The sequence below is a fragment of the Harpia harpyja genome, chromosome 10 (genome assembly GCF_026419915.1).
Source record: "Harpia harpyja isolate bHarHar1 chromosome 10, bHarHar1 primary haplotype, whole genome shotgun sequence".
Taxonomy (NCBI): Eukaryota; Metazoa; Chordata; class Aves; order Accipitriformes; family Accipitridae; genus Harpia; species Harpia harpyja.
In genome coordinates, this window is record NC_068949.1 from 1,204,124 (window position 1) to 1,215,317 (window position 11,194).

Consider the following 11,194-nt stretch of genomic DNA (forward strand, 5'->3'; position numbering starts at 1 on the left):
GTCTTTCTGTATTTCTATTTTGGGCTCCGTAAGTAACTTTTATTCACCCGTGAGCTCCTTCGGTTAGAGCCGGCTTCCTCACCCCGATGTGCCCAGAGTGGATGGGGACGGTTCCTGTGGGGATCGGTCCTCACCGCTGAGGTTAACGGTCTGCGCTTGTTACGGTTCCTTTGCGATCCAGGTGGATTTTGTTTCCCAATCCGGGTGGATTTTGGTTTCCTACACGTTTCCACCAGGTTCCCTTGTCCTTGTCTTCACGCTGCGCTCCTGCAGCGTTTCCCTTTTCCGATAGGACTCGTTGCCGCTCTTTGCCTCAGTGCACGGCTGCGTCTCCCTTCGCAGGGCTTGCTCTCTCTCAACACCCGCTGTAATTTTGGAATAGCTCTTGCTGAAAACCCGGAGTTCTCAGCCAGTTCTGGTAGGGCTCGTCAGTCCGTTTAGGAGCCGGGCTTTCGGGGAGACTTTGCTGCCGTCGCCTCTGTCCGCTTGGGTCTGAATCCGTCCTCAGGTGCTGTTTGTCCCCCCTGCTTTAAGGAGAGGTGGCGGTGCCTTAGGAGACGGCCGATGTGCCCGTATCCCTCCTCTGGACAACAAATTGCTTCTCTTTTGCTTATTATTGAAGTGGTTCGGAATAGAAACCCCCGGGGCTGCGTTGGCGGGGGCGAGAACGGGACAGAGAAGGCTTTGGGTGGCCTTTTCCATCTCGGTGGGTGTCCGGGTGGTCCCGTCCTCTGGTTACGGGGCTGTTGGGGTGGGGACAGCCCCGTTAAGTGAGGGGCAGGTTGAGAGAGGGCCTGGAGGCCTGAGGGGAGCCATGGAAGGACACGGACCCTGGGGCCGGGCCTCGTCCCGTACCCCGAGCTCAGGCCCCACGGCGGACTCGTGGGGCCAGGGGGGGGGAAGAGCTGAGCCCCGGGGGCACACCGATCCCGGGGCCGAGCTGGACCTGGCCCCCGGGGGGGGGGGCCTCGTCCGCTAAGCGGAGCCCAGGCCTGGGCCTCGCACCCCGCCATGGCAGTCCCTCTTCCTACCCCGCCCCGCTCGATCGCTCGGCGCTCCCCTTTCCTCCCTGTCGCCACCTCCCCGCACGCCTCTGCCAGCCGGGGCGCCGATTGCTCGGCGCTCGGCCTCCCGCCCCGGCGACGGGGGGGGGTGTGTCGTGTCCCCCCCCCCCCCCCCCCCTCCGCCCTCCGCTTTCTCTCCGTTCCCTTACTCGGCGCTCGCCCGCTCGCCCTGGCGGGCGGGCGCGCGCCGGCTCGGCGCTCGGCCTAACGGCCTGGCGGCCGCCCCGCATGTGCCGGAGCCAAGATGGCGGCCTCCACCTCCTCGCAGCCCAAAGTGACAAAAGCGGCGGCGGCGCCGCGACCCCCGGGACCGGGACCGGGGTGGGGACGGCGAACCCGAGCCCGAGGCAGCGCCCGAGCCGGGTGAGCTCCTTTTTTTCATCGCCGACCCCGCCCCGCCCGCGCCCGGGCCCACCCGCGGCCCACCCCCCCACTCCAACCTCCCCCCCCCCCCTTCCCCTTCCACCCCCATCCTCATCCTCTTCCCCCCACGGGCCCGACCCCGGGGGTCGCCGCCGGTTGCGGGCCCGGTTCTGACGAGGAAAGGGAGGGGGAAAGAGAAGGAAGAGCCGGCGAGAACCGCTGTCGCCGAGCCGCCGCCCTCCTTTGTCCGTACCCCGGCCTCGCTTTGTCCCCTCACGGGGGCCCCCCCCCGCCCCCGGATCCGGCCTGTCCCGCTTAAAACGGGACGCGCCCGGTTCCTGTCACCGCTGGGGACGGGATGGGGGGGGGGGGGACGGGGATGAGGTTGAGGGGGGGCGAGCTTTTCCCCTCCTCCTCGCCCCCCTGGGGTGGAGGGTTGGGGGGGGGGGACGGGACACCCGACACGATCCGGTGTGTGTGGGGGGGGAATGTAAATCCCGGCCGTGCCTTAGGGACCAGCCCGGGGTGGGAAGCGATGGCCGGTGAGCCCGAGGAAGCCCCCAGCCCGCCCCCGGGCCCGGGCGGGGCTGCCAACGCTGCCCCCCCCCCTCCCCTCCCTTCCCCGCAGGGAGGTGGCACCATCCCCGTCCTCACCCCCGCAGGGAGGTGCCACCTTCCCTGTTCCCCTCCCCGCAGGGAGCTGTCACCTTCTTGTCCCACCCCCCCAGTAGGGAGCTGTCACCTTCATGTCCCACCCCCCCCCCAGCAGGGAGCTGTCACCTTCATGTCCCGTCCCCCCCCCCCCAGCAAGGAGCCGCCACCATCGGTGTCCCCTTCCCCACAGGGAGCTGCCACGATCCGTCCCCCCACTTCCCGCAGGGAGCTGTCACCATCCATCCATCCTACTGCAAGGAGATGCCACCTTTATGTCCCTGTGTCGTCCCCCCCCCCCACCCCAGGGAGCTGCCACCTTTGTGTGTGTGTGTCCCCCAAGAGAGCTGCCACTGTCCCCTATGAGGACATTCCCCTCCTGCAGGGAAATGCCACCAGCCTCCCCCCAAGCACCCCCAAATCCCTCTGGCAGGTCACCGCCATCCCAGCGCCGTGTCACCTGCCACCGGGATGGGTGTCCCCCTCTAAAATTACCCGCCAGCCCCGTGCAGAGCCCCCTTCTCTCCCATTCTCCCTCTCGGGCTCTCCGGAGCAGCCTAAACCTTCGCGTCGTGAAGCCACCTCCTCACACTGACCTCCCTCGTCCTCGTTTTCCGCCCTCGGGGGCTGATGATCTTTTTCTCTTGGCAGTCCTGGCTCCGGAAGAGGAAGAACTGGTGGCCATGGAGGTGGGTTCACCCCCTCTCCCGAAAAAAAGCGCTCCCGCCGCGCAGCTGGATCAACCCCCCACCAGGATAGGGACCAAACTGTCTCCTGAGCCGCCTGGGAGCAAACCAGAGCCTCAGGACTCCAAAAGTGAGTATTTTGCCTGGCTTCTCGTCGTTTCCGACAGCCGAGTGCTGGGGTTTTGCTGCGAGGAGAGAATGGGGAGCCTGGCAGGCATTTGTTTAACCAAATCCTGGAGGATTTTTAGGTCCTTTTGCTTAATTAATCCTCTAATTATAAGAAGGTGGTCGTGTTGTACTCTGGTATCGCTGGTTTACGTCGCTTTTCTTTCCCTGGCACCAGCAGCTTTCCAAAGGTCGCCGGGACTGACTTGCACTCCCTGTCCTCCTTGAAGCACCTCAGTCAGTCCTTCATCTCCTAGTTAACGACGTTCCCCTAAAATGATCGCTTTGAAATCCCTCTCCCTCGCTGGCTGGGCTTTGGAGCCTGCCTGTGGCTCACCAGTTGCAGGCAAGGCTTCCAGAAACACTCCGGAAAACATCCTCGAGTGGGAAAAAACGGCTTCCTTCCATGCTAGAGCAGCGATCCTTGTTCTCCCACGGCTCTGCTTGCTCTTCCCTGCTTTATTCCTGCCCGCGCCGGGATGCACGGAGCACCTTGACGTTCAAAATTAGGGTTGGGGGTGTTAAAAATCCCTTGGGAGCATGGCCAGACGCTGCTCCTTGTGCATCCTGCCACGGCCGTGCCCTGATTTTCTTTTTTCTCTCTTTTTCTTTCTCTTTTTAGCCCAGAACCTTACGACGTGCGAAGTGTGCGGCGCCTGCTTCGAAACCCGCAAAGGCTTATCCAGCCATGCCCGTTCTCACCTACGGCAACTCGGCGTAGCCGAATCGGAGAGCAGCGGGGCTCCCATCGATTTGCTTTACGAACTGATGAAGCAAAAAGGCAAACCCGACGGCAGCCCCATGTCTCCCACCCTCGGCAAAAAATCCGGTTCCCCCAAAGACGCCACCGCCGGTTCCCCTCGACCCACGCTCCTGGCGCTCGGCAAGGCCGGCGATCGCCCGCCAGATGGTCCCGTTAATAAAGCCATCAAATCCCCTCCCGGCTTCTCAAAAAATCTCTCGCAACCAGGATCCCCCATCCTTAAGAAGGTGCCGCCCGCTCTTTCGGGGTCCCCGTCTCCAAAAAACCCGGAGGAGAAGAGCTCCAAGCTCTCGCTGAGCCCTCTGCAGAGCTCCCCGAAAGCACAGTGGCCGCAGGCGGATGAGGAAGGACCCCTCAATTTAAGTGAGTTTCTTTTGGTTTTTTTTTGTTTTCCATGTTTCCCGTTCAGCTGAGGGCAGGGGAAATCCCCGGCTTCTCCCATCCTGCTTCTGCCAAGCCAGACATCCCTCGGCAGCTGGGAGGGCGCAGAGCTCGGTGGAGGAGCTCTTGTTTGGTAACGGCTGTGCTGAGGAGATACGTGCCGCTCGGTTGCGACCGTCGGACGGGACGGTCTTCCCTGAGTGGGCAAACGGGGATTCCCGTTGGGATTTCAGGAAAACTACTGGCTTTCTGCCCTCTGAGCTCTTCACATCTCCCTCCCTTGCTTCTCTCACCTCTTTCGGCTCTGCCGGGCTGTGGTTCGGCTGGTGTGGAGCACCGTCCTGCGCCGCGGCTTGATCCGGCACAGCCGGCTCCCTCTTCCCGACGGAGCGTGGCGGGTTTGGCTAGCGTCAGCCCGTTCCCTGCTGCCATTTCCAGCATCGGATGCGCTCGGAGAGGCGCTGCCGCGGCTCTTGGGACCGTAGCCCTGGTGCTGCCGTGTCCCTCTTTGTCCCCGAGCTCCGTCGGTGACTTATTCCGACACCTTGGGACCAAAATGGTTTTCCCGGCAGCAGCCGGCTCTTGCCTCCTTCTCCCAAAGCACCGTGTCCTGCTGGGAACGTCTTCATCAACAGCTCAAAGGGCTGTTTGGCTTCTCTGGCTCATTAGTTCTTTGTCCTCGTTACTGGGCTTGCCCGGCGAGCCTGTCCCACTGCTGGCAGCACCAAAAGTCACTTCATCTTCCCCGGTGGGAATCGTGGGTGCGTTTGGGGGTCGTTCGATGCGATAAAGCAGAAGACGGCGTCCTAATGTTTGCTCTGTCCGCTCCTTCCCTTGTTGCAGGAGTGGCTTTAAGACCTGATATCCTTCAAAATCCCCACGGCTGGGGATTTCCTAACCCTGCCAGGTTTCTTGGAGCCGTAGGGCTATAAAATTGCTCCGTCCTGGCTACCGTCTCGCTTTTCATAAGCTGAAAAGCTCCGGGATGGCAGAGTCGGATGCTGGTCGGTGGCGGGACAGACTCTGTAGCTGGAGGATGCGCCCGTGGGTTTGCCAGAGCAGAGACGCTCTCTGGGTGCTGCTCCTCCGCCGGTGACAGAAGATGCAGAGTTTGGCCCTGGCTTTTCCTCGCAGCCCTTTAAAGACTTGGAGCAGCAACAAAAAAACACTTTATGCCTGTCCCGTAGCCAGTGCCATAATTCCTCTTTGTTAGGGCTGCCAGCTAATGAAGCCGTAGGAGCAGACGAACTCTGGTCTGGCTGCTCAGCTTGGCATGAGCAAAGTCTCCGGCACGCTGCAGCCTGCAGCGGCTGACAGATCCCTAGTCGTGGCACAAGGAATCGGCCGATCTTCTCCCTCCTTCCCCTCCGCTGGCCAAGAAAATGAAGCCGTGGCTGTGCTGGCTCTCGGCCGGGGCCGGTCTGTGTGGCGAGCAGGGTTTTGGCTGCCGCGATGCCTCTGCTCCGTCTCCGTAGGCCCCTTCTTGGTATCGCTTCAGCGGCGCCCAAAATTCTGACTTTGGTTAGAAATTACCGCCCTGGCCTCCCTGGTGAGCAATTTCCACTGGCAGAGACAGCAGCACGGTGCCCGGGAGCGGCTGGACAAGTCCTGGCTGCGCCAATCTCCCCTACACCTGAAATTATCCTGCTCGAGTCTCCCTCGCTGTGCGGGTTTAAGCCGCTGGCATGGTTTTTCCCCAGTTCCAGGCAGAGATCTACCTTGATTTCTCCATCCCGACGCAGCACCGATGGTTTCTCCCTTCCCCTCCGCAGCCGGAGGGCAGACAGGGACCAGGGAAGTTAACGTTTCTCCTCCAGGATATCGTGTGGCTCAGGGTGCAGCTTGGTTTTGGTGGTAAAAACTCTTCCAGCTTTGTCTTCCTCCTCCTCTTCATCAACGTGCTGGGAATCGGCACTTCCTGGAGGCAGGAATTGCCCCTGCTCGAGGGCCGAGCGTCCAGCACCGGGATTAGCAGGGACGCGCTTGGTTTAGGCACACGGTGTTCGTCCCGGTGCCACCGGCCCCGCGGTGTCTTCATCCAGAGCCCTTCCTCCTCCCCGCAGCGGCTGGGCTTGGACGCTGCGGCGTGAGTGAGACTTGCCGCTTCCTACGGACGCGAGCGGGGAAGGGACACGAGCGTCTGTGTTATTCCAGCACTCCGGGCCACGGCTCTTCCGTCGGCCCCACCGGGAAGCCCTCTGGCTCCCCACAACCCCCGGCCGTTACGTTTTCCTGCGGTACCCCAACGCGTTCGAGCCTGCTTCTGATTTCAGGCAGGGATTGGTTTTGCCGCTGTGGGCTGCGTCCGTCTGTCCTGTCCGTCCATTGAGCCACGCTGGTCTTTCTTCTCTCTGTCTCCCTCCCCCTCCCCTCTCTCTCTCTCTCTCCGCAGCCTCGGGGTCGGAGCCGGTGCGAGATATCCGCTGCGAGTTTTGCGGCGAATACTTCGAAAACCGCAAAGGTTTGTCAAGCCACGCTCGATCCCACCTCCGGCAAATGGGGGTGACCGAGTGGTACGTCAACGGTTCGCCCATCGACACGCTACGGGAGATCCTCAAACGGAGAACCCAACCGCGGAGCAGCGCCTCGAATCCTGCCGGTCCCGGGCAAAAAGCCATGGCCAAGACCCTCCTGGGCAGCATGGGATCCTTGGAGCCGCGCGGTCCCGGAGAGATTCACATCCCCACCCTCCCCAAGAAGGTCCAGCAACCCGGCAGCCCCATGGGGCAATCTCCTACCTCGTCCCCACCTCCCACCGCCCGGAAGATGTTTCCAGGCCTTTCTCCTCCCTCCTTGCAGAAGAAACTCAAACAAGATCAACTGAGGGTGGAAATCAAGCGGGAGATGATGTCGGGAGGACTCCACGGAGAACCTCACCCGTCCGACCGAGCCTGGTCCCCGCGGGAGGAGATGTCTCCCTTGAACCTCTGTAAGTGAACGGCTGTCACCTTCCCCGCTCAGTCTGTGGGGCCGAGTGGGACCGCGTTCCCTCGGGGACAGGGACACGGGGGTCCGTCTCGCTTCAGGAGGGGCTGAGGGCTCTCTCCGGTGTTTTGGGGGGGCCCACGTCACCTTCCGTGGGCTGTGGTGTCGGGGGAACCCTCGCTGTGGCTGGGGAGGAGCGGAGAGGGGGGAAGTTAAGCACGGTCCTTCTCCCTGCCCCGACCCCACGTCTCTCTCCGCAGCCTCCCGAGCCGACCCGGTGCGAGACATCCGCTGCGAGTTTTGCGGCGAATATTTCGAAAACCGCAAAGGTTTGTCGAGCCACGCTCGATCTCACCTCCGACAAATGGGGGTGACCGAGTGGTCGGTCAACGGTTCGCCCATCGACACCCTCCGGGAGATCCTCAAGAAGAAATCCAAACCCTGCGTTATCAAGAAAGAACCCCACGCCTCCAGCATCGAACCCCCTAAATCTATCGGGGAGGAAGGGACGGACCCCAAGTCCCCTGGAAAAATCCTGCAGGGCATGGCCCTGCCTCCCCTGGGCGGACGGACGGGGAAACCCAGCCCCGGCAGTTCCACCTTGAACCGGGAGATCTCGTTGTCGCCTCTCACCAGCAAACCCCAGGGCGGTTTCCTGACGCCGTTGTCTGCCAAGCGGCCGTTGCAGGACGATCGGTTGGGTCCTCACGCCGAAGTCAAGCACAAGGCGTACATCCAGACCGAGCTGCCCTTCAAAACCAAGTCCGTGCACGACAAACCTGCGCACACGTGTAAGTGGGGGATGTGGGGAGGGAAAAACGCGGCGTAAACCCCCCCCCCGACACCGCCCCGGGATGTCAGTCACGCGACGGGGTGGGCACGGGGAGCCCCCAGCCCCGTGCCGGGAAGGGTTTTTGCCTCCTGGGGATGCAGAGCGGGGCGAGGGGAGCGGAGATTTGGGGTCGTTGCTTTTCCCTGATCCAAATTAGCTTGGCTTCCTGGAGACCACCACCCCCCCCGCGACGGGGCCGGGGGAAGTTTCCGGAGCTGAAAAATACGGGGAATTTCGATCCCACGGAGAACCCGCCTCCGTGCAGAGCCGGCGTTGGCGGGGGGGGAACCGGCTCCGTGCCGCGTCCCTGCCTTCTCCGCCCGCTCACCCCCAGCCCGGCGCGTTTCCCCCCCCTCACCCCAGCCAGCGAAGCCTGCTGCGAGCTGTGCGGCCTCTACTTCGAAAACCGCAAAGCCTTGGCCAGCCACGCGCGGGCGCATCTCCGGCAATTCGGCGTCACCGAATGGTGCGTTAACGGTTCGCCTATCGAGACCCTCAGCGAATGGATCCGACATCGACCCCAAAAAGCCGGCGCTTACCGTAGCTACATCCAAGGCGGACGACCCTTCACGAAGAAATTCCGGAACTCTTCGCACGCCCGGGATCACGACGGCGGCGCTCGACGGATGCCGCTCAGCCTTCAAGCCGGCGGCGTGACCTTTCTGAGCAAAGGATTGCCGGGAGATTTAGCTCACGGCGATGCCGGAAAAATCCTGGATGGGGGAAGCAGCGGTGAGCGGCCCATGATCACTTCCCCCCTCTCCTTGGTGAAGGTGGAGGAACATCAACGCTCGAACATCAACAGTGAGTTGGGGAGAAGCCAGCCGGGAGAGGGCAGAGGGGGTCTCCGGCACTGGCGGAGCACCGGGGGAAAAATCCCTGCCCTGTCCCCTCTGCCCGTTCCCGGCAGCGCCGGAAGGGGGGTTCTTTAGCTGAGACCCCACCCCTCCTCCTCCTCCTCTTCCTCTTCCTCCCAGGGACCCGGTTCCCCGTGATGAGTCGGGGCTGCTCCTCGCATCGGGGAGCTGAAAGCAAGAGCGGCGGTGCCGTGCCGGCGCTGCCGTGCCGCCTTCCGTATCCCCCAAACCTCGATCTAACCCTTCCCGTTTCTCCCATCCCAGAGTTTGAACGGAGGCAAGCGAGACCCCTGGACAACCCCCTCCACCGGGAAGAAGAAGGGACCGAATTCCAGCAGAAAATGGAGGAGACGCGGCAGCCGCCGCCGCGGATGAGGCCGGTGCCTTCCCTGGTCCCTCGCCCGCCGCAAACCTCCCTGGTGAAATTCGTGGGGAACATCTACACCCTCAAATGCAGGTAGGTCACCTCAGGAAAGCGGGGGGTTCATTCCGTATCCGTAGGGATTCTCTTTCCCAGCTGGAAGCGTTGCCTTTCCTTGCTCCGCGGCGTGGATCCCTCTTTTTTTTTTTTTTTTTTTGGGGGGGGACGCAAAACCGCGATTCCCAAGCTGACGCCGTGTCCTCCGTAGGTTCTGCGAGGTGGAATTCCAAGGTCCCCTCTCCATCCAGGAGGAATGGGTACGGCATCTCCAACGACACATCCTGGAAATGAATTTCTCCAAAGCGGATCCTTTACGGGGCGAAGCTCCCCCCCCACCCGAACCCCCCACCCTCGCCGAGGCTCAGTAACGGGAACCCAAATCCCCGGCTCTCTCACCGTGACGGAGCCGGCACGGGGAAGCGACCGCGGATGGTGCCGGAACATCCTTACCCCCCCCTCCCCGCCCCCCCTCCTCGCCTTCCCATATCCACAATTCCTTATTTTTTAGTTTTTTGGGGAAGGGGGGAGGTGGGATCGATCGCTGCCTTCGCCCCTCCGGAGCTTTTCCCCCCGTTTTCCAGGGGACGAGCTAGGCGGGGGGGGGGGACACAACACACACGACCCCCGCCACAAGCACTACATGGATCAAGACAAACCCTCGGCTGATCCCACGGGAGACACGCGGCAACCGGGATCCGGCACCGGATCGGGGAGGGAACGACTTGATGCCGGTCCCGGCACGGGATGGGGGGGGGGGGGGGGCGTGGATTTTTCCCTCCTCCTCGCTTTCCAAAATCCATTTTTTTTTTTGTTTTGGTTTTTTTTTTTTTTTAACCCAAAGAACAAACGGTGTCGCCGTTACCGGTGGCGATTTGGGATGGAGCCGGGCCGGAGGGGAATTTCGGGAAGCAGCCGTGTTCCCGGAAAACGCTGTGGATTTTGTATATGACCCTTAGAGTTAATGTATATTCGATTTTTTTTTGGTTTTTTTTTTTTTTCCTTTCCATAGGCGACGATGAAATTTAGTCTCGCGTAGATATCGGAATCTCTCGGTTCCGAGGTTGCATGTTGCCCAAAATCCCCTTTTCCCACACCAAACCTCCCCCCCAAAACGCCGCTGCTACCCTCCCGCTTTTCCACCGCGGCAAAAAAAATTACCCCACCCCCAAAAAAAGCCGGATTCACACCGTTTCTCGCTCCCCCCCCCCCCCCCCCCCCGCTGCCGTATCCCCTTTAATTTCACCGGAGCGGAGCAGTGGGTGAGACCCACCGGAGAGAAGAAACTCCAGTGGGAACTGGAAAAATCCCCAGGGAATTCCCGATATTCCCATCGGAATTGGCTGCGGTGGCGGGAGGATTCGGCTCAGCCCCCCCCCCCCTTTTCCCCCCCCCCCTTTTCACCGTTGCTTTTATTATTTCTTTATTTTTCCCGGTTTTTTCCTCGTCTAGCTCCATAGCCCTTCCGCCTTTTTTAAACTCTAGATTTGTGTAGAAATAAGGAATATTCATTTTTATTTGGAAATCCCGAAACTTCTGAATTTCGGAAGGAATTTTAACGGATAAATATTTTTTCTGTTTCTTTTTTTTTTTTCTTTTTTTTTTTTTTTTATTTCCAATTTTTTTGGGGCATATTCTGGTGATTCTTGTACCCGGGAATATGGGACGATGGATTAAATTCTTCTGGAAATGAAGCTGGGGGGGAGAGCGGAGTCTCTGGATACCCGGAATGTCGGGATGGGGGGGGGGGGATGCGATTTTGGGGGGGATTGGGGTGGTTTTAGGGCTCCCCGGGGAGGTTTAGGGTGGGGGGGGGTCAGGACGTGACCTTGACCCCTGGGAATTGGGGTCACGGGGGTCAGGAGGAGGCCACGCCCAGGTCACCACCCAGCACCCCATGACGGCCACACCCACAGCAGTCACGAGTGGGGGGGTCCCCTCTAGTCCCGCCCCCCGCCGGGGACACACCGGGGGGGGGGGCAGACCCACGTGACCCGCCGGGGGGGGGGGGTGTCAAGCTGCTCCTGCGAGTGTGAGACACGCGTGTGCACACACGAGGCCCCGCCCCCCCTAAAGCAGCCAATAGCAG

At 61.4% G+C, this 11,194-nt stretch overlaps 1 protein-coding gene across 3 annotated transcripts in view; it reads left to right on the forward strand.

The window, feature by feature from the left end:
* The window catches only part of WIZ (WIZ zinc finger), a 58,303-nt gene extending 48,395 nt beyond the window's left edge, over nucleotides 1–9,908 (forward strand). For 2 of the 3 annotated variants that reach the window (XM_052798895.1, XM_052798896.1), the window contains exons 6-12: nucleotides 2,730–2,894; nucleotides 3,552–4,055; nucleotides 6,466–7,002; nucleotides 7,259–7,789; nucleotides 8,194–8,634; nucleotides 8,952–9,144; nucleotides 9,317–9,908. In XM_052798895.1, the coding sequence (XP_052654855.1) occupies nucleotides 2,730–2,894; nucleotides 3,552–4,055; nucleotides 6,466–7,002; nucleotides 7,259–7,789; nucleotides 8,194–8,634; nucleotides 8,952–9,144; nucleotides 9,317–9,476 (2,531 nt within the window). In that variant the 3' untranslated portion in view covers nucleotides 9,477–9,908. The remainder of the gene's footprint in view (nucleotides 1–2,729; nucleotides 2,895–3,551; nucleotides 4,056–6,465; nucleotides 7,003–7,258; nucleotides 7,790–8,193; nucleotides 8,635–8,951; nucleotides 9,145–9,316) is intronic. The other variant, XM_052798897.1, reaches the window with a different exon arrangement.
* The last annotated feature ends 1,286 nt before the right edge of the window (nucleotides 9,909–11,194 follow it).